Raw genomic sequence first — 23,734 nt, forward strand, 5'->3', positions numbered from 1 at the left:
ATTATTATCACTGTCCCAGCCCTTTCCATCTGTGGGAGGAGCTGAGTCTCCACCTCCTCATTAACACTGGGAGGCCTATAACAAACTCCAATGATGACCTTTGTAGTACCGCCCCCCATGCGCAGTTACACCCATAATACTTCAGCCTCATCACACTCTCCATCAACTAGGTCCTCTTTCACACTCGCTCTGAGATCACTTCTCACATAGAGACAGACACCACCACCTTTCCTATTTCCCCCGTCTCTCCGAAAGAGAACCTAGCCAGGAATATGAATGGCCCAGTCATGTGAGGAATGAAGCCAAGATTCAGCAATACCAATTCAATCCTAGTTCTCTTCATGCGCCAAACCTTCCAACTCACCTATTGTGCTGGGCACACTTCTGGCATTGGGGAACATTTTCATTCACTGACGCCTTGTTCACACGGATTTTCTGTATTTTTTATTTTAATACAAATGGTACCAATTTCATTGGTTGTTTGTAACATGGAAACCTTCTTATCATCTGCCATAGCCCTCCCCCCCATCTTTCCCCATTCCACCCCCCCAATAAGTACTGACCCCTGTCTGATCGGTCTACCTCATTATAATCCCAGATGTACAGGAAGACAGGACTTCAGTAAGGAACATTTCCCTCACTCAGGAAAGGAATACGGCCTCTCCCCCCGTGTGAGATCTCTGATGTCTGGAAAGATCGGACTTCTGTGAAAAACATTTCCCACACTCAGGACAGGAATACGGCTTCTCCCCCGTGTGAGATCTCTGATGTCTGGAAAGATCTGATTTCTGCAAAAAACATTTCCTGCACTCAGAACAGGAATATGGCTTCTCCCCTGTATGAGATCTCTGATGTCTGGAAAGATAACACTTCTCTAAAAAACATTTCCCGCACTCAGTACAAGAATATAGCTTCTCCCCCGTGTGAGATCTCTGATGTTTGTGAAGAATGGACATATGTGCAAAACATTTCCCACACTCAGGACAGGAATACAGCTTCTCCCCTGTGTGAGATCTCTGATGTGTGTAAAGATTAGAGTTGCTTGAAAAACATTTCCCGCACTCAGGACAGGAATACGGCTTCACCCCCGTGTGAGATCTCTGATGTTTGGAAAGATGGGACTTCACTGAAAAACATTTTCCACACTCAGGACAGGAATATGGCTTCTCCCCCGTGTGAGATCTCTGATGTCTGTAAAGATTGGAATTATCTGAAAAACATTTCCCACACTCAGGACAGGAATACAGCTTCTCCCCTGTGTGAGATCTTTGATGTGTGTAAAGGTGGGACTTCACTGAAAAACATTTCCCACAAACAGGACAGGAATATGGCTTCTCCCCCGTGTGAGATCTTTGATGTCTGTAAAGATGATACTTCACTGAAAAACATTTTCCACACTCAGGACAGGAATATGGCTTCTCCCCCGTGTGAGATCTTTGATGTCTGTAAAGATGGTACTTTACTGAAAAACATTTTCCGCACTCAGGACAGGAATATGGCTTCTCTCCCGTGTGAGATGTCTGATGTTGGTAAAGATGACATTTCAATAAAAAACATTTTCCACACTCTGAACAGGAATACGGCTTCTCCCCTGTGTGAGACCTTTCATGTCTGACAAGATCTGATTTTAGTGCAAAACATTTCCGGCACTCAGGACAGGAATATGGCTTCTCTCCTGTGTGAGATCTTTTATGAATATTTAGATGGGATTTAAAATGGAAACCCTTCCCACACTCAGTACAGGAGAAGCTCCTCCCTTTTGGAAGGCCGGCCCGGTCCCGCACAGTCTGAGGTTCCTCAGGATACGAGGAATCCGATGGTCCATCTACACTGGGTGGTGCCGGATGGACATTGGAGGGAGCCGGGTTTTCTCCTGGACTATACTGTGTGATGTCCTCATCTTCTACTTTCCAGTCTGGAGACAAAGTGAGACAATCCTCGGAGGTTTTCCTCATCTCCCGGCCATGGACTAAAATACAAAGACAAAGAGGATTACTAGACAGGAGCATAGAGTATATAGTGCAGGGATCAGTGGTATGTAATATACAACATAGAGAGAATAAAGTTCAGGGGACAGGAGTATGTAATGTACAACAGAGTATATAGTGCAGGGGTCAGGAGTATGTAATGTACAACATAGAGTATATAGTGCAGGGGTCAGGAGTATGTAATGTACAACATAGAGTATATAGTGCAGGGGTCAGGAGTATGTAATGTACAACAGAGTATATAGTGCAGGGGTCAGGAGTATGTAATGTACAACACAGAGTATATAGTGCAGGGGTCAGGAGTATGTAATGTACAACATAGAGTATATAGTGCAGGGGTCAGGAGTATGTAATGTACAACATAGAGTATATAGTGCAGGGGACAGGAGTATGTAATGTACAACACAGAGTATATAGTGCAGGGGTCAGGAGTATGTATTGTACAACATAGAGTATATAGTGCAGGGGTCAGGAGTATGTAATGTATAACATAGAGTATATAGTGCAGGGGTCAGGGGTATGAAATGTACAATATAAATTATACAGTGTAAGGGTCAGGACTCATAATATTGGTATTCAGTAATCAGTGGAAGCTTAAATGTTTACTGTAGACAAGTTGCAGAGATCCCACACCGCTGCCTCCCATCTCCTGAGACTGCACTCAGTGACTTGGGCCTGAGACACTACAGACATATCCCTCCACCCAGCACAGCCAGCAGATAACAGAGCAAGGAACCCTGGGAGAAATGTACTGTCAGAGATCTTACTAGACCCGGACATGGGGAAGAATACCCAACTCACATGTCCTGGGGCCTAGGTAGAACAACGCCTATGGTGAAAATAAACATTTTGCTGCCAGCTGAACCCCAGAACCTCCATAAATCCAGTCTAGAGACATAAATTGTGTCTGCAGCACAGAGAAGGAAGATTATCCGAGAGAAATCCAGGAATACAGGACGGGGAACACAGCTCAGGAAAGTGACCAGGGGATTACAGGCTGATATCACCCAGTCCCCGCCCTACTCTGGACCAATCAGTGAGCAGTATGGGTGGAGGAATGGATTTAATGTTCATGACCCACCTGTGCTGATCTCTGTAGGAGTGTCCTCCTCTATAAATGTCCCCGTTATTCCATCCTCCTCCATAGACTGCTGATCATCCCTCACATACGCCTCTTCTTCTTCTGCTTTCACCTCAAATTCTATATCGATTGGATCTCCACTCTAAATCAAGGAAATGAGAGAAAATATCATCTGTAAAATGTAAGGTCACATAAACATCCACACATCATCTTTATAAGTTCATGTTCTAGATGATCCATCCCACCAACCTTGTAATAGTGAGGGATGGTGTGACCTTCCTGTGTGGAATCCCGGGAATACAGAGGACGGGGACATCTCTCTGGTGGGTTCCCATGACTGGATCCATCTGTAGGAAACACACACACTGACTGAATCCATTGTTTCTATGTGTTTATCAGATGATGGGGGATCTAGGTGGATCCTCCGTACTGCTCTCTCCTTTACAATAAAGTCTCCTCTTACCCGGTGATGTGAGGGGCGGCTGATTGTCCATCATGACGTCCTTGTAGAGGTCCTTGTGTCCTTCTAAATACTCCCACTCCTCCATGGAGAAATAGACAGTGACACCCTGACACCTTATAGGAACCTGACACACACAATGATACAGTCACCATCCAGACACATCCCTTGTCTGTTACTGGAGAATGTCCCAGAATTCCCGGCACCGCTCACCTCTCCTGTCAGCAGCTCCATCATCTTCTTGGTGACTTCTAGAATCTTCTGCATGTTGTGTCTCTCAGGGTTTAGGGAGTCACATGGAGGCACTGTGATGGTCATATGATCACCTGACTTCAGAAGAGGAAATCTCTGTATTGAGGAACCAATAGGAATATCATGTTATAATCCCAGAATCCTCCTCACCTCTCCGGTCAGGTCTGTGTTTTATTAATAGAGATAAGTGATGTCATGTGACCTCCCAGAATCCACCTCACCTCTCTGGTCAGGTGTGTGTTTTATTATTAGAGATAAGAGTGATGTCATGTGACCTCCCAGAATCCTCCTCACCTCTCCGGTCAGGTCTGTTTTATTAATAGAGATAGGAGTGATGTCATGTGACCTCCCAGAATCCTCCTCACCTCTCTGGTCAGGTCTGTGTTTTATTAATAGAGATAAGAGTGATGTCATGTGACCTCCCAGAATCCTCCTCACCTCTCCGGTCAGCAGGTAGATGATCTCCAGGGTGAGGTTTAGTATCTTCTCAGTCATGTGACTCCGGTCCTCCTCCATCCTCATTGGTGCCATCATGTGATCTATACAGGTCTCCTTGTAGACGGATAACTTTGGGAAATGAAAGTAAGAATGATTTGGATGGTATTGGTCACACAATAATAGGATGTGGATGTGAGGGGGGAATAGGAGGGTTGCTGAACATTTAGGAACTACTACAATCATGGGAAGATATTTAGTTGGGGCTGTTTAATATTTCTTACATTTAGGAGGTCCCGGGACCCTCTGGACCTGCTGGATCAGAAATCCCCTTTTCTCTGTTGGGTTTGTTTGGTCTCTGAACTGGTTTTGATGAGTATTAGATCTGCAGACAAGGAATGATAAATATGATCCTTCCTATGACTTGTTTGCTCTGAGGCAGTGCTGTGAGGTCAATGTCGGCTCATCATGATGTCCAGGAAGGGGAACTTGATGACTTTTCCTGGCTAATCAGGATAATTCTGTCTCTTCCCTCCAATGACAGCCTAGTGCGGGTAGAAGGAGGACAGAAGGAGGGAGGGGTTTGGTTACCAAGTATACTGTAGTACACAGGACATTGTACAGAGTGGTGGTGGGTTCCTGGGGCTCTGAATTCCAGCACCGGGCACTGCCAGAGCCTGTGTCATGGGAAGGTATTGGAGTGTCTCCTGAAGATGTTCGGCACTGATCCCCTGACTACCTTTTAGTCAATAATGCACCAACAAACCTCCTCTAAGAAGAAGTGCCCACCAAGGGCGGAAAGATTGCCCTCCTTCATTCCACTTGGTATCGTGGAATATATTATTTGACCAGTGAGATGGTAAGAAGGTGAAGGTTGTCTTCCTTTCCTGGTAGGAGTTCTGTAAGAAGGTCTAGAAAGTAAGTGCAGGTAAGAGGACAATTAGAGACCAGGAGCCCCCCTCCCTACCTCAGTGTCCCCCTGAGCCTGACAAACTTCTCTTTCCTCAGAGCCCTGCTCCCCGCCAACCCTATCAAAGACCCAGATTCCTTCAGCTACTCTACCCCCTAAAAGCCTTTGAACTCCACTACTCTCTCAGGGGCCCCAATGTTTCCCATCCTCAGTAACCCCTGAGAGACCCCTCAGCTCCTCTACTTCACTCAGAATGTCCCTCCCTCTGACACCAATGATGGAACATATTGTTCATGGCCGGCTGGGGAATGTTTTCTTCCTCCTGAGCAGCAATGTAAGGGGCTCTATGCTCCAAACTCCTGACCCCGGCACTCCATCATTGTGTTAGCTGCATATTGCAATGATTGCCCATTGGCTGCCTGTGTAGTGTACCAAACGTTCACTGTCTGCTACCCCTCTCTGCCAATCCCTCCACTGGCTTCCACTCACCCAACAAATTATACCCAAAATACTAACAACTTACAAAGCCATCCACAAATCTGCCCCCAGCTTCACAACCGACCCGGCCTCAAAATATCAACCAAACCGCTTTCTTCGATCCTCCCAAGACCTTCTACTCTCTACTTCCCGTGTCACCTCCTCCCATGCTCGCCTCCAGGACTTCTTCTGAGCTTCTCCAATCCTATGCAACTCCCTACCACAATCTGTCCGGCTGTCTCCCAATCTATCCACCTTTAGATGATCCCTGAAAACCTCTTTAAAGAAACCTATCCTGCTTCTTCTTAGTAAACTGCCATTTATTTCCTCCATCAGCTCCTCCCCCCACAGCTATTACCTTTTGTATCACTCAACCCTTCCTCCTAGATTGTAAGTTCTCAGGATCAGTTTCCTCTGGGACCAAATTGTATTGTAACTGTAATGTCTTCCTTCATTTTGTACAGCGCTGCGCACACTGTTGGTGCCATATAAATCCTGTATAAAATAATGATTGCCCATTGGCTGCCTGTGTAGTGTCATCATTGCCCTTTGTAGGCCATGTATGGTCAGGATGGTCCTTGTCTTGTCTATTTATTGTCAGTGCTGTTTGTTTAGAGGACCATATTACTAGAATTTATCTCCACAATGAGGAGAATGTTCCGGCCCTGGAAGTGGGGGATGTTCTGCCCCTGAAGGGGATAATCTGGGTTCCCACACTATATATGTGTGTATCATCATCTGCTGGAGATAAAAGACGTCACAGTGACTATGGAGGAAGAGGACGGATGTGACTGGAGGAAGAGGACGGACGTGACTATGGAGGAAGAGGACGGACGTGACTGTGGAGGAAGAGGACGGACGTGACTGTGGAGGAAGAGGACGGACGTGACTGTGGAGGAAGAGGACGGACGTGACTGTGGAGGAAGAGGACGGACGTGACTGTGGAGGAAGAGGACGGGCGTGACTATGGAGGAAGAGGACGGGCGTGACTATGGAGGAAGAGGACGGGCGTGACTATGGAGGAAGAGGACGGACGTGACTATGGAGGAAGAGGACGGACGTGACTATGGAGGAAGAGGACGGACGTGACTATGGAGGAAGAGGACGGACGTGCCTATGGAGGAAGAGGACGGACGTGACTATGGAGGAAGAGGACGGACGTGACTATGGAGGAAGAGGACGGACGTGACTATGGAGGAAGAGGACGGGCGTGACTATGGAGGAAGAGGACGGGCGTGACTATGGAGGAAGAGGACGGGCGTGACTATGGAAGAAGAGGACGGGCATTACTATGGAGGAAGAGGACGGACATGACGGGGGTTACTGGGTGTAAATAGAACATAACATCTTATTACCTCCTCTGCTGCCACTTCCACCAAAGTCTCCTCACCACTTCATATGGTATGGAACTTCTTGTCTTTATTCCAGATGACTTCCTGTCTCTGCCTGACATCACTTCCTGTCTGTGCCTGACATCACTTCCTGCCTCTGTTCTACAATAACTTCCTGTCTGTGTTGAAGTGAGATCACCACCTTGTGGATCTCAGTGGAACTGCAGCCCCGAGAAACATTAAAATATCCGTTCCTGTGGTTTCCATGAAAGATCAAAAATAACTAAAAAAAAAATCTGAGAAAAAATAAATCTAGCTCTTTTGCAACCAACTATTTATTTTCCAATATTTTTATTGAAATGTTTGAAGTTACAGAAAATGTAATAGACAAGTGTCATGTTATAAGGTATGAAATCTCCCCAACAAACAGGCGGATGAATAAACAACAGACATCCCGCAGGGAAGCAGGAAATGTGTGCAATAATGACTGGAGACGTCACACAGAACATTCCCAGCATTAAGTCCACCTTGTACAGGGGAAGCAATAATAGGAGACATATGGATCACACAGAGCATTCATCATACACACCACACATAGTGCACAACACATACAACATGGAACTCAACTAGCACCAGAACATGGGAAATAAAAGAGACAGCAGAAAGGAAGAAAAGAGGGTAACAGTAATGAGAGGAGAGAAGAGAAAAGAGAAGAGAAGAAAAAAAGAGAAGAGAAGAGGGGAGGGGAGGGGAGAGGGGACGAGGAGGAGAGGAGATGAGAGGGGATGAGGAGGAGAAAGGAAGGGAGGGAGGAGGAGGAGGAGAGGGGAGGGGAGAGGAGGAGAGGAGAAGAAAAGAGAGGAGAGGTGAAGAGAGAGGAGGAGGAGAGGGGAGGAGGAGGAGGAGAGGGGAGGAGGAGGAGAGGAGAGGGGAGGAGAGGAGAGGGGATGAGGTGGAGAGAGGAGGGGAGGAGGAGGAGAGGGGAGAAGAGAAGAGAAGAGAGGAGAAGAGAGGAGAGGAGAAGAGAGCCGTATCAGGAAGTACTAGGGCACGGAGATGTAAGGACTCCACGGATCCCACGTTTTATCACACACGTTGGTATTATGATGTAAAACACAGGTGAGTCTGTCGTTAATCAGGATCCAATCTCATTTGTTGTGAACATATTGAAGCGGAATAATTGATCTCTTCTAATATTCAGCAATAGTGATTCTCGCTGCTAACAGCATAGAAGTAAGATGCTTAACCCCTCGCCTACCGGGCACATATTCCCCCTTCCTGACCAGGCCAATTTTCAGCTTTCAGAGCTGTCGCACTTTGAATGACAATTGCGCGGTCATGCAACATTGTACCCATATGACATTTTTAGCATTTTTTTCACACAAATAGAACTTTCTTTTGGTCGTATTTACTCGCCGCTGGGGGGGTTTATTTTATGAGCTCTAAACAAAAAAAGAGCAAGAATGTGAAAAAAGTTTTCTTTGTTTCTATTATAATATTTTGCAAAGAGGTAATTTTTATCCTTCACTAATGTGCGTTGATGAGGCTGCACTGATAGGAAGCACTGATGGGCACTGATATGTGGCACTGATGATACTGCACTGATATGCAACAATGTTGGGCACTGATAGATGGCATTGATGGGTGGCACTGACTGGCAGCACTGCTGGGCACTGACTGATGACACTTCTGGGAGGCACTGGTGGGTGGCAATGGTGGGCACAGGTGGGTGGCACTGCTGGGCACTGAACATCAGTGCCCTTATGATCAGTGCCAATCCCTCCTCTGACAATTTAGTTATCGGCAGTACCTTCCTCACACTGTGACAGCGCGAGGAAAGTGCAGCCAATAACTAACAACTGCATTTCCCGGTGATCTGCTGTGTCATTGGACATGACTGATCACGTGCTAAAAGGCCACTGTTATTGGCCTTTTACCACATCATGTGATCAGCTATGTCCATAGAACACAGCAATCATGGGGATTTCAGAGTGCGTGCTCCGGGGGTGAGTGGGAGGGCATCATATGATGCCCTCCCAGAACCGGCCGACTGAAGCAAAGCCGTCATTCAGCTATCTGCGGTCAGCAAGTGGTTAAGGGTCTTTTTTGGTACTGTAAGTGGAAATTTATGGAAGAGGGCGGATTCCGGGGCCCTACAAACATTAACCCCCATCACCCTATAGATAAGGTTAAACATGCACATCCAAAATCTAGTAACTATCAGACATTGCCACCAAACGTGGAACATAGAACCCATCTGGCTGCAACACTGAAAGCACATTGGTGAGGCAGAAGGATGCCTCCTCGCCGTCTGAGTTGGGGCCCGGTACCATCGCAATAGTTTTATAGTTTGCTTCAATTCAGGTAGTAATGATGGAAACTTTAGATAATTCCAGGGCTATGTCTTGCCAATCAGATAGATCATAACTAACATTCAGGTCCCGTTCCCATTGATCCATATAGGGGAGTTACAGTTTGGATCAGCAAGAAGGATGTACACCACAGAAATACGGCCTCTAGAGAGATTTGTATGCTGACAGGAAAGTTCAAAACTGGTAAGAATGGGCGCTCCATCTAGTAAAACAATTTTCAAGTAGATAAAAGTGGCAATTTGATTATATCTGAAAATGTATGTATAATATCTTCTATCGTTCCACACAAAACGAAGCACCTCTGCCTGTAGGAGCCACAGCTCGTGTCTCAGAATTGGTACCGGTAAGGTCCAAAAGAAGTATAATATTTGAGTTAAAAAAGTCATTTTAATAGAGCTGATCCTGCCAAACCAAGATATAGAGTAAGCAGCCCAACGATGAAGATCTTCCCGAAGTCATTTGAAAAGAGGGGGATAGTTCGCTTGGTATAATAGGGTCTCAATTGAGGCCGTCAAATTAACCCCCAAATAGGGTAAGGAGTTGCTGAAAGTCATAGAGTTTGAAGCCGTTGCTCCATTGAAGAAGGTAACAAAACATTAAGGGCTATCGTTTTATGAGAATTTAGAGTCAGCCCAGAAAGTTCAGAGAAGTGACACAAGAGAGACAATAGATTAGGTAAAGTGGCCAGAGGGGATGTAACATACATGAGAACATCATCAGCAAATAAAGTGCATTTATGTTTCTGATGACCACAGGGGACCCCATGGATTCCGGCATGAGAGCGGATCGCCATAGCTAAGGGTTCTATTGTCAAAGCAAAAAGCAGTGGGGAGAGTGGGCAACCCTGTCTAGTGCCACGTCAAATTTGGAACACGGGGATCTGTAACTTCTAATGGACACTTGACCTGAGGGGGTGTTATATAATGACTTCAAAAGCACAAGAAACGCAGCACAAAATCCAAAAGCTCGCAAAACAGTAAACAAATATTCTCAAGTTAAGCTATCAAAAGCTTTATGGAGGTCCAAAGAAAGAATCAGCAATTCCCAAGAAAGAGGGGCATCCCAATTAGAGCGAACAGCAGAAATCAAAGCTACGGACCTTCAAATCTGATCTAACGTTTGGCAATCAGACCTGATTGGTCTTTGTGAACATACTGCGCCAAAAAGGAATTAAGATGCAGGGCCAAAAGTTTTGTCAATATTTTCAGGTCGCAATTTATTAGCAAAATAGGCTGATAATTAAGGATATCAGTCGCATCTTTATTAGGTTTAGGAATAACACTAATATCTGCTTTATTTTCATCTAAAGGAATCACCCGTCTTCTCTCAAGGAACTGAAGTAAAGAGCCATATGGGGAGAAGATGGTCAGAGAAGGTTTTACAGTAAACATCTGGTAAACCGTCGGGGCCCGGGGACTTATGTGATGTTAGCATTTTAATAACTTTACCAAGTTCCTCACTAGTTATAGGTCGTTCCATAAGTTCCCTGTGGGCGTGTCAAGATTCTAGGTATGACCAGAGGTGTGTGGACTGACACATGGAAACGCAGGCTTCAGATATGGTATAAACAATATAATTTATTAAGACTAACAATACAAGACGCAGTGCAAAACTAAACATAAACACAGTGCAAACAAACCAAACCACCCACCCACAGATAACAATACATACAATGCAAGAGTCGTCAGGCAGGCCAGGTCAGTAGCAAATGGGCAAAATGGAGTACCAGGAACAGGTGGGAGAGTGGTCGGGGTCACAATCTGGGTTCAGTAACTCACAGGCAGCGCGGTGCAGAGGGTCAGGCAGAGAATGGTCAGGGTTACAAGCCAGGGATCAAGCAGAAGTCAGCAGAGGTCAGGATCAGGCAGGGTCGGCAAGAAGTCAGACAGAAACAGGAACAGGAATACAGGATACAAGATACAGGGGCCCATAGAAGCACACACCAAGGCCTTGACTGTGAGTCTGGTCATTCCTTAAATACAACCCCTGCAATCAGCTTCAGGTGTTTGGCTGACTGCAGGGGTGAGTCTCTGATTGCTGAGAGCACCCGCTGGCCAGCCCTGGTACTGCAGCCCACAAGGCAGGTGAGTCCCACCATTATTGGCAAGTCCATTCCTGACAGGGCGTCCACAAGGGAAGAGAGATGCAAGAGTCCTAAAAAATCTTGAAGTATGGAAGGCTCAACAAACTGGGGTGGACTATATAAGGTAGAATAAAACGTATTAAATTCCTGAAGGATTTCTGAGGATCCTGTGAGATGTGACCTCCAGGAAGCCTAAGCTTAGGAAGCGCCCAGTAAGTATGTTTAGGGTAAAGTTTAGAATCCGGTTTGTCTCGCCATGTGAAGAAGTTATGATTCCTCCATCATTTTCCAGTTTTGTGGTGAGACAAAGATTAAGCTCCAAACGAGCCTGTTCTACCTTAAGTAACAAGTCCGGGGTTGGAGAAATTTTATGTTGGGCCAGTAAAGCCTCGTATTCCTTAGTTTTGGCAGAAATCAACTCTTCATGAGATCACTTTAGTCTAGAGACTTGTTGGATAAAAAAAACCTCTGATAGAAGCTTTCGGAGCTGCCCAGTTAATAGCCGGGGTCGTGTCTTCCGCTGTACTAATGGGAAAGTAAGAGTTCAAATGCTCCACCACTTCAAGGCGAGTTGACTCATTGCTAAGAAGGGACTCATTCAATTGCCAGTGTGACTTGGCCAGATTGGCAGTTAAATTGGAGATTGTTAGCATCACCGAGTCATGATCTAACCAGGGTGTCCATACAATTTTAGCCGAACACAACTTAGGCAGCAACTCCATAGGGAGAAAGATGTGGTCTATACGTGAATACCGGTTGTGAGCTCTAGAGAAATGAGAGTAGTCTCTAGAAGTAGGATTGGCCTCTCTCCATGCATCCACCAAATTATAGCGATATAAAAGTTGAGCAAATTTGTGACTTTGTTTTGGGGGGACACAAGTTTGGTCGCATGCGATTTATCAAGCCTTTGATCTAAAGCCAAATTCAAATCCCCCACTAAAATGACATTGCCTTCCAGTTGCGGAGCTAAAGATTGAAACAGGGATCGAAAAAAGGCTAATTGATTCACATTAGGGGTGTAGTAAATCAGGAAAGTCACTAAGTCTCCCCCCAAGTGGCCTTTAACCAATAGATATCGCCCTTCCTTGTCTCGTATCACTTTAGATTCAGTAAATGATAACCGCCGGGCCAAACAGAGCGCTACCCCTTGTTTTTTCCCAGATGCATTAGCAAAAAAGCACACAGGGAAATCTCTATGAATACACCGTGGTGTGAAAGAGGAGACAAAATGGGTTTCCTGCAGAGCACCTACTGTATATCAGCTCCGAGGAACTTATAACGAGAAAAAACCTTGAGATGCTTAGAGGGGATCCCAAACCTGCACATTATGGGAGAGTAAGGGAACAACAACACTATTAGGTCTTAAGGTGGACATAGAAAAATGCAAGACAGCGATGGAGAGACCCACACATCCCCCCGTAGGGGAGATCAAGAATCCATAACCAAATAAAAATTCTCAAGATGACCCTCAATAAAAAACAATAAAAAAATAAGGAAGAAATAGGGGAGAGACAAAAGACACCCAGAAAATGGCTATCGTCAGTTCAAGTGGTAAAACAACAATATGCAGCATAAAACTGTAAAACACCAAATAACCCAGACACAAGGTCAAGGAATGGAAGAGTCTCCACCAAAGCATAGCAGTGGGGGGAGTCTTCCAATTAGGAAGATCACATAGACGCTTCCCGGCACCATGGGGTCTGTAACAGACATGTATAAGAAAGGTTCCTAACCCCAGAGAAATAGAATACCTGACATATATCCAATCTAGTCAGTAAACAGGTAAAAAGCAATACAATTAAAAAACAAAATATTCCTTTACCTGTGAAGAAAGAAAACTCACTTTTCTTAGGGGGATTCAACACATTTTTAGCTATGCGGTCACACAACCTTGGGGCTCTCTATATACAAACTTTGGTTGGGTTGGTAAATATTTTGATAAATATAGTTAAAAATGTGGTGAATCCCCCTAAGAAAAGTGAGTTTTCTTTCTTCACGGGTAAAGGATTTGTCCCATGCAAAAAATGCTATGGATGTACAAGAACTAAAGGGATTAAACAGAAAATAACTAATTTTAAAGCAATAAGTACAAATAAAGGTGATTTAATGAGAGATTGTATTACATACAAGACAGAAGGGGGAGTTTATGTGCTGGAATGTAGCTGTGGGATGTTGCAGGCTCTACAGAATGAAGCAGGAATAGTAGTCATGGTTACCTAGATGCATATATGGGCTTTTCCCTGACGAAGCCACGTGGTTGGTGGTGTAACGCGTGGCGGCGGAGCCTAGTGACATAATTGCCAGCTTTTTACAGAGCGGGAGTTTTGAAATGCAAATCGCTATGTTACTGCTTCTATCATGTGAGAAGAATTCCGTTTTACATTATTATGGAAGGTGGTGCCTGTCATCTGCTGACATCTAGAGCATCGGAATTACCAGGCTTGGTTGACCTGTATTCATTCATAGGTCCATGGTAGGAGGAGAGCGGCCATCCATACGATTTTTGAGGTGGAGGAACATTGAGTTAAGGTGGAGCACCGTGTTTTTCAAATAGACTTTATATATTCCGATCACATCGTAGTGATTCTTCACCATTCAAGCACTTTATTAGATTTTCACCTTTTAAGCACTTTATATGTATATTTATATTTCATATTTTGATTGAACTATCATGTTTGAATCTGTTCCCGTCTTTATATAATTTAACATAACATAATATAATACAATATAATAGAATACAGTATATCTCCTGACATTTAGGGGTCTATTGATAAAAACATTTGTCTAGCAATCCACTCAGTGACAAAGCATGTACATTCCTTCTGTGTGATGGGAAACAATTTAAAATGATTTTTGACCTAAAATGGAAAATGTTGCATTTTGTTAGAATTTCTATGAGGAAGATCATATTTTCATCGTTTTCCATGGGAGTTTTTAAACCAAATAATAGACAAGGGTCATTTTCAGGTCTCAAGTCCCACAAGGGACAAACTTCTCCCCAACTGAAGTATTTAGTTCTGTGTATAGAGAAGGAATGGAAGCCGGGACCCCTCAGTGCAGGAACAAGGGGGGGGGGGTGATTACAAACACCAAATAATCCCGTGGTGGTCCCCACATCCTCTAGTCTAGCTGAGATGTCATTGTTCTGCCAACAAGAAGGATGAACAAGATGAAGAGACGCGGTATATGGAAGTATTCTCTACGTTTCTGCAGACACAGGGACCATTATTCCAAGCTGAGGGATTCTGTGAGAGCTTGGGAATAAACATCACAACGGAAGAAACATATATTCATTGACTTAAACCCAAAAACCCACAATTATAGTGAAAAAATCAAGACCCAAAGAGATTACCCAAAAATAAAAAATATAAAATATATATAAAAGAACAAAAATAAAATAAAGTTCCAATATGCAAAGAGTCCAAATAATGTGTCCAAACAAAGATCAATTTCTTGATAGGAAGACGCTTCCTACTCCACAGAAGAAGATGGAAATCAATCACAGGTGCTCTTCAAATACCTCAAAAAACAAAATCTCAACATAGTATATTACCTTTTAAATCCCAGAACTAAAGTGCCACACGTGTATCATGCAAAAAAAACACTCCAGTGTCACAGCACTCATGTGAAAAGAAAATTAATAAATATCACTGCAAACTATATATAAAGTGCATAATTACCCTAAAACAAACAGATTCCAGCTTGTAATCAACCACATATGTACAGAGTGTCCTTAGATTGGTATCCTCTTGTTCCTCAGGACCTCACAAACAGACCAGGAATCAGTATGTGAATTATAATCATATATAAAATGTATTGTAGCCACTTACATATAAAAACGATAAGATCAGCAAGACAGCATCAAATTCCTCATGCCCAGTATACGATCCCCTTTCCGTGTGTAGAGGGTCTCCCGATCACCAGATAATTCCCCCTTGCTACTCCTATCCAGCACTATCACTTTGTAGCTCTGGGGGACACCTGAAGTGCACCGTTACTCTCCAGACCTCCAACACACAGGGGATTCCAGAATCCAAAATGGCTGCCGCAGCACTTCTGGGAACGTCACGTGCCCTGGACGCGTTTCGTCTCTTCCGGACTTTGTCAACAAGGATCTGTGGGTTTTTGGGTTTAAGTCAATGAATATATATTTTATTAGTACTTCAGGGGAAGGATATTGATATGACTTTAAGGGATTTCTGAGGATTTTATATATATACGTGTGCTGATTTATATTTATTCTATCACAATGGAAGAGTTTCTGTCCTCCAATGTAATGAGGACAAGAGAAGTCCCACATCATGGATTATACACTGTGTCACAGATAAAGCACACACCCACAATGACTAGCTAACCAAGGCATGGTCAGCCCGTGACTTGGGGTAAAGAGGGAATGAGGACTTTGAGCATATAAGACTGGTCAGGATACCCATTCACAGCCCGCACTACCTCTGGCCAACACTAGAGGGAGACTCTACGCCAGCTGGCTGACCACACACAGGCAGATACAAATCTTATATACAATCTGGTGCACACGAAGGGTTGAGGAGCAGTCTAGCAATTGGCACACCCTTCTAGGAATCCTCCAGCTATCCAACAAGCTAGAACCCCGGTGTTAATCACTCTTCCACTGTCCACACACCCCCCACACCAGACACACAACAAACGATAGCTTCCCACCAACCAACAGTTTGTCCACAGACTCGTCTGCTGGTCCACTACACACACACAGAGCTCTCCGTCTGGCAGATCTGCTATGTTACAATCTGCAGACAATCTGCCAACACACAGTGCAATTGCATACAGATTGGCAATGAACTTAGACCGAGCACATAGACTCTACAATACAACAATCTCTCCGGAGATATGAGCCCGAGCTTAGTACACAGAAGTCACTTATTCATTTTATGATGTAATATCCCGAAAGTGGGTAATGCATTAAATATGTACAAAGAAAAAAAAAGTTGCAGAAAATACAAAAATGCACACAATTGGCTATTCACAATAAAATAAAAGGGAATAAAACCAGAAATAGAACTTTTACCAAGATTTATCCTGTGACTGGAGCAAGTCAGAGAAAATCTGTGATTCACCAGTCACATGGAACCGGCTCCATACAAATCACCCCGTCCATTTCTCAGGGTCCTCAATTTATTAAAATATGGATGTGGGCTGCACATTAGCCCTTGGCCAATCAACCCTGGGGGGTGTTCCTGTAGCAGCCCACAGGATGTTCTGGGTTCTGAAGTGCCCAGAGCTGAATGGGCCAGGAATGGTTTGGATCACTTGGTCAGGGATAGAATTTCCAACACCAGTGTGTTAGTCTGAACAGAACAGAACCAATCGCTGTTCAGCTGTTGCAATCAGGCACCATAGAACCGTTTTGTGTTTCTCTGGGATTCCACAGGGGCTACAAATACAGTTTTACATGCAGATGTAGCCTACAGTGTATCCAAACAGAAAGAAGTATTTTCATCCCTCTGCAACAAATATTTTAGCTTTTATGAGAGATGAAATAAATTCCTTTGATTTGTGGATATAAATCAAAGCTGACAAACACTTCAGAGCCTTCTCAAGGTCTCCTGCTGACTCTTGTAGCCAAAATGACTAGGATTCTTCTTCTAGGTTCAAGAAAGTGGCAAACTCTGGCTACATAGGTGACAATATTTTATTGACATCTAGGTGTCACCTCCAGCCTAGAAGATGCTCTGTCCTTTCAGATGCTAATTGAGAACATATGTAATCTGACTGATTACTGAATACTGATCTGTAATAACATGGAATTAATCTAGATCTACAATTACATATTTCTACTGATCACATCTCAGCTACCCAACTCTTAAATTTATGTTACGCACTGCTCCAAAAAATGAAAGGAAGACTTTGAAAACCCATCATATCTCAATGGGGACAAATTTGCTGCTGGATCTCTATACTGATATGGACTGGATAATGTGTTAGGAATGTAAGGATGCCCCATCATTTGATGGAAATGAAAATTATTGACCTACAGAGGACTAAAAACAAAAACACCCCAAAAATCAAGAAAAAAATGATACAGCAGGCGAATCCATTTTACCGAAATGTAATTGCAGCAACTCAGAATGGTCCTCAGTAGTTTGTATGGCCCCCAAGTGCTTGTATGCATGCCTGACAATGTTGGGCCATGCTCCTAATGAGATGGAAGATGGTGTCCTGGGGGATTTTCTCCCAGATCTGGACCAGGGCATCACAGTGCTCCTGGACAGTCTGAGGTGCAACAGGGTGGCATCGGATGGACTGAAACATCACATCCCAGAGGTGTTCTATTGGATTTAGGTCAGGCCAGCATGGGGGCCATTCAGTGGTATTAATTCCTTCATCCTCCAGAAACTTCCTGTACACTTTTGCCACATGAGGCTGGGCATTGTCATGCACCATGAGGAACCCAGGACCCACTGCACCAGGAGGAACCCAGGACTCACTGCACCAGTGTAGGGTCTGACAATGGGTCCAATGATTTCATCCCGTTACCTAATGGCAGTCAGGGTGCCATTGTCTAGCCTGTAGAGGTCTGTGCATCCCTCCATGGATATGGCTCCTCAGACCATCACTGACCCACCACCAAAACGGTCATGCTAAATGATGTTACAGGCAGCAGAATGTTCTCCAGAACCTTTCATGTCTGTCACATGTGCTCAGGGGGAACCTGCTCTCATCTGTGAAAAGCACAAGGTGCCAGTGGTGGACCTGCCAATTCTAATGTTCAATGGCAAATTCCAATGGAGCTCTATGGTGCCAGGCAGTGAGCACAGGGCCCACTAGAGGATGTCAGGCCCTCAGGCCACTATCATAAAGTCTGTTTCTGATTGTTTGATCAGAGACATACACACCAGTGGCCTACTGGAGGTCATTTTGTCAGGCTCTGGCAGTGCTCATCCTGTTCCTCCTTGCACAAAGGAGCAGATACAGTTCTGCTGGTGGGTTAAGAAACTTCTTTGGCCATGTCCAGCTCTCTTAGAGTAACTGCCTGTCTCCTGGAATCTCCTCTGTGCTCTCTTCTCCTAGAATCTCCTCCGTGCTCTCTTCTCCTAGAATCTCCTCCGTGCTCTCTTCTCCTGGAATCACCTCCGTGCTCTCGTCTCCTGGAATCTCCTCTGTGCTCTCGTCTCCTGGAATCTCCTCCGTGCTCTCGTCTCCTGGAATCACCTCCATGCTCGTCTCCTGGAATCTCCTCCATGCTCTTGAGATTGTGCTGGGAGACACAGCAAACCTTCTGGCAATGGCACGTATTGATGTGCCATCCTGGAGGAGTTGGACTGCCTGTGCAACCTCTGTAGGGTCCAGGTATGACCTCATGCTACCAGTAGTGACACTGACCCTAGCCAAATGCAAAACTAGTGAAGAACAGTCAGAAAAGATGAGTAGGGAAAAAAATGTCAGTGGCCTCCACCTGTAAATTCCTGTTTTGAAGGTTGTCTCATTGTTGCCCATCTAGAGCACCTGTTGTTAATTTCATTAACACCAAAGCAGCTGAAACTGATGAACAACCCCCTCTGCTACTTACCTGACCAGATCCATATCCCAGGAGTTTAATTGGCTTGATGCTAGACTCGGATTAAGTCTCCCTTTCATTTTTTGAGCCGTGTATTATGAATGCTAACTCTACAAAGCTGCAGATCTGTGAGAGTTCTTTTCTGGATTCTTCTGTTTATAGATTACTGAGACCTTTACAGTAAAATGTGCATTTCCTCATGTAATGTTCTATTTGTGTGTTTTGTTTTTTATGTTGGTTGGACTGGATGGATTGGTGTCTTTTTTCCATCCAGATGAACTCTGTAACTATGTAACAAGGTGACTCCAGTAACACTGCTGAGACTCATTTCGTTTTTGGTGAAAAGGTACAAAAAGAAACCTCCATTTCCATATATTTCAGATTATACGAAAAGACGTGATGGGGATAAAATACCAGATTGTCTCATAAGAATGTAGGAAGTATATTATGGTATGTTTGCTGATTTGTATTCCCATGATATATATATAGTATGTTGGAGTTTATCGGTATTGTCAGGAATATTGTATGCATGCTACCAAAGCCATAATCAATCAGTAGATCAGTATACAAATTATTCTTTTTATTATCTCTCCTCTGTGTGTACAACTATTATTCTAATCGCTTTATGTAATCCAACCTCCTGATAGTTACAATTCTCCATTTAATCACTGTTACACCAAAACGTAATCATTATAAATGAGGAATAATATCTACTCTCCAAGGCATTCTATAGATTTCACAAGGAACAATTTGTTATAGTGAAATATTCATTTTTCCCGATCACAGATTAGTTACTTCTGTCCCCAGATAAACTCAGACCAGACAATTCTTATCCAAGGATGACACCCAGTGGCCATGGGAGGTAATGCTTGAGTAAACATGGGTTAGATAATCAGATTCCCCAATCACAGAGAAGGTTCCGCCTTCTGGACCAGGTTTATTCAGATTTGATGAGTCTATTAGTCATAACTAGATAAAACCGGCAGGAAAACTCACAGAGGGAGGATCATCTACACAGCCATCTGGAAGGTAGACATCATCTCACACTCAGATCATCTAAAGACACTTATCAACTGAAGAAGAGACGCCATTTTGTAGAAGCTCAAATCCACCCATTAATCAGCAGCCATCTTTGAGTCTGATCATCAGTTCTCTAAAAGATGACCTGATACTTGGAGGGTAATTATATATTTTCTGTTGATTTTGCTTGTTTAGACTAGTAAGTCAATTGCCACATTCCTTTGTGTAACCTAATAACTCTCCCCATGATAACATCACTTCAAGTTAAGTCATTTATAAAAATGTTCCTGTTCTTAGGCCATACTGGTGGACTATTCTGCATAGTTTATTCCTTCTGCAGGAGACAGATTATTGTCCGTTTTCATTGGTTATGATGTTTACAGGGAGACTGATTATCAAATTTAATTCACTCTATTTTAGAGCTTTTACAGAAACATCTTAGTGTCAGTGTAAATCACAATCTGACTATTGTTTATGGTGTTTGTAAGTGACGAATGTAAACAAATATTGATTTTCATACTCTGCAGTCTATACCCACACAGATCTTGTTTGAGTTCTTAAAGAAGTTTTCAGATTAATTAAGTCAAATTATTTTTGTAAATCATTTTTTGTATTGGAGACACTGTGATTTGATTGATTTATCTGACTAAATCAATTGTTCGGGTGTTCCCTGACAATTTGGACACTAGATGGTGCTAATTGTTAGGATACTTAGCTCCATCTAAAAACCAATTGAGGTATTTTTGGTTAAAATCAATGGATGGTTTAATTCTGTGGTTTTATGTAATTTATGTCTTCAATGTCTACTGTACTTGAAAATGTATGAGTGTGATCTCAGGTATTTGTATGAAACCACCCCTGACACAGTAAACTAAGGGGTCTATGTGAAAAATATGTTGGGGGAGTGTGGCAAGCATGTGTCCAGCCGTGACAAATTCTGGCTGTATTTTAATAGTCAGTGACTTCCTATAATCATCAGCTCCCTCTAGCGGCCATAATAATGTATTACTTCCAAAATGCCTCAATCAGGAAAAACAGTTCAATACCGCATTATGGCCACTAGATGGAGCCAATGATCATAGGAAATCACTGTATGAAAAGACCAACATGGGACATGGCTGAATGAATGCTGGTCATATTAGTTCATCTATTGGGGTGGTATCTATTGGGCCAATCCCTTTTACAAACCACACATAATATCGCCCTTCAAAGTGAAAACAGAAACAATTTGCACAAAATCAAAGAGTAAAAATATTTTCCGGTGGATCCCCTCTACCCAGACCCCATATGTAGACATAGAACAACAAGCTGTGTTCCCTCCAACCACCCAAACCCACACAGAAGCAAAGGGAAATAATGAGAGGAAAGTTCCCGCCTAGTTTGGGGCGGAGTTCTCCTTCCCTCCTGTTGGGGGATGGGAGAAGGATGGACTGAAGACAGAGAGACACTTCGGGGTCACCACTGTTCTGTAGAGCCTTGAAATGAAGGACATCAACTTCAGAAGTTCTTGTTGTCTGTGTAAAGTTCCCCGATAACGAGATCTGGGCTCTCCCGGCTTCTAGCTCTGTAACCCGCTATATCATTATCAGGAAACGCAACTCCGACACCCAAGAAGGGCTGAAGTTGTGTCCTTCATTTCCAGGATCTACTGACCACTCTGTACCCCGACATTTACTGCACTTCATCCATATCTTTGGGGACCTCTGATCTCCTTATCAACTGTTTCTGCCATGATGAAGATCAGCTATGGAGTATATCTGAGGTGTATATCAGGGTGTGCTTCTTCCCCACATCAGAGCTGGGATGTCCAGCAACATTCATCTAGAAGACATTTCCCACACTCAAGGCACTAATATACCTCCAGGGTTGTGTGGGACCCCTGGTGTATGGGAAGACAGGACTTCAGTGAGGAACATTTCCCTCACTCAGGACAGGAAAGCAGCTTCTCCCGTGTGATACCTTTGATGTTTGGAAAGACTGTACTTCTCTGAGAAACATTTCACACACTCAGGATAGAAATACGGCTTCTCCCCGTGTGGCATCTCTGATGTGCAATAAGATTGGACTTGTCTGAAAAACATTTCCCGCACTCAGGACAGGAATATGGCTTCTCCCCTGTGTGAGATCTCTGGTGGGTGTAAAGATGGGACTTCTGTGAAAAACATTTCCGGCACTCAGGACAGGAATACGGTTTCTCCCCCGTGTGAGATCTCTGATGTGCAATAAGATTGGACTTGTCTGAAAAACATTTCCCGCACTCAGGACAGGAATACGGCTTCTCCCCCGTATGAGATCTCTGATGTGTGTAAAGATTGGACTTCCGTGAAAAACATTTCCCGCACTCAGGACAGGAATACGGCTTTTCCCCCGTGTGAGATCTCTGATGTATGTAAAGATCGAACTTCCGTGAAAAACATTTCCCACACTCAGGACAAGAATAGAGCTTCTCCCCCGTGTGAGATGTCTGATGTGTGTAAAGATTAGACTTCTGTGAAAAATATTTCCCGCACTCAGGACAGGAATATGACTTCTCCCCCGTATGAGATCTCTGATGTGTGTAAAGAGTGGACTTCTCTGAAAAACATTTCCCGCACTCAGGACAGGAATATGGCTTCTCCCCTGTGTGAGATCTCTGGTGTGTGTAAAGATGGGACTTCCGTGAAAAACATTTCCGGCACTCGGGACAGGAATACGGTTTCTCCCCCGTGTGAGATCTCTGATGTGTGTAAAGAACGGACTTCCGTGAAAAACATTTCCCGCACTCAGGACAGGAATACGGCTTTTCCCCCGTGTGAGATCTCTGATGTGTGTAAAGATTGGACTTCCGTGAAAAACATTTCCCGCACTCAGGACAGGAATACGGCTTTTCCCCCGTGTGAGATCTCTGATGTATGTAAAGATCGGACTTCCATGAAAAACATTTCCCGCACTCAGGACAGGAGAAGTTCTTCCCTGTTGGAAGGCCAGCCCAATCCCGCACAGTCTGAGGTTCCTCAGGATACGAAGAATCCGATGGTCTATCTACACTGGGTGGTGCCGGATGGACATTGGAGGGAGCCGAGTTTTCTCCTGGACTATACTGTGTGATGTCCTCATCTTCTACTTTCCAGTCTGGAGACAAAGTGAGACAATCCTCGGAGGTTTTCCTCATCTCCCGGCCATGGACTAAAGTACAAAGACAAAGAGGATTACTAGACAGGAGCTGATTGGTTCCCCCAAACCAGGACTCCACCCCCATCAGGCAGGATGGGGAACATAGCTCAGGAAAGTGTCCAGGGGATTACAGGCTGATATCACCCAGTCCCCGCCCTACTCTGGACCAATCAGTGAGCAGTATGGGTGGAGGAATGGATTTAGTGTTCATGACCCACCTGTGCTGATCTCTGTAGGAGTGTCCTCCTCTATAAATATCCCCGTTATTCCATCTTCCTCCATAGACTGCTGATCATCCCTCACATACGCCTCTTCTTCTTCTGCTTGAACCTCAAATTCTGTATCGATTGGATCTCCACTCTAAATCAAGGAAATGAGAGAAAATATAATCTGTAAAATATAAGGTCACATAAAATATCCACACATCATCTCCACAAGTCCATGTTCTAGATTCTCCATCCCACCAACCTTGTAATGGTGAGGGATGGTGTGACCTTCCTGTGTGGAATCCCGGGAATACAGAGGACGGGGACATCTCTCTGGTGGGTTCCCATGACTGGATCCATCTGTAGGAAACACACACACTGACTGAATCCATTGTTTCTATGTGTTTATCAGATGATGGGGGATCTAGGTGG

General features: G+C 44.1%; 1 protein-coding gene across 1 annotated transcript; it reads right to left on the minus strand.

The window, feature by feature from the left end:
- Window positions 1–380: 380 nt before the first annotated feature.
- Window positions 381–23,104, minus strand: LOC149468107 (uncharacterized). The gene is made up of 2 exons (XM_089670641.1): window positions 21,969–23,104; window positions 381–1,672 (listed from the first exon to the last, which is right to left on the minus strand). Exons 1-2 carry the CDS (start codon window positions 23,092–23,094, stop codon window positions 642–644), a joined length of 2,157 nt encoding a protein of 718 aa, XP_089526767.1. The 5' UTR covers window positions 23,095–23,104; the 3' UTR covers window positions 381–641.
- Window positions 23,105–23,734: the final 630 nt, after the last annotated feature.

This window comes from Staurois parvus, unplaced genomic scaffold, assembly GCF_062004578.1.
Source record: "Staurois parvus isolate SC_StPar_1 unplaced genomic scaffold, SC_StPar_1.0 ptg000092l, whole genome shotgun sequence".
NCBI lineage: Eukaryota > Metazoa > Chordata > Amphibia > Anura > Ranidae > Staurois > Staurois parvus.

Excerpts from the sequence above, each read along its gene's own strand:
- LOC149468107 (XM_089670641.1), bottom strand. The coding sequence starts at position 23,094 with ATGAGGAAAACCTCCGAGGATTGTCTCACTTTGTCTCCAGACTGGAAA. Across the intron at positions 1,673-21,968 it reads GAGATGCCACACGGGGAGAA|AGAAGCCATATTCCTGTCCT; the intron begins GCCGTATTTCTA and ends CTCACACAGGAG.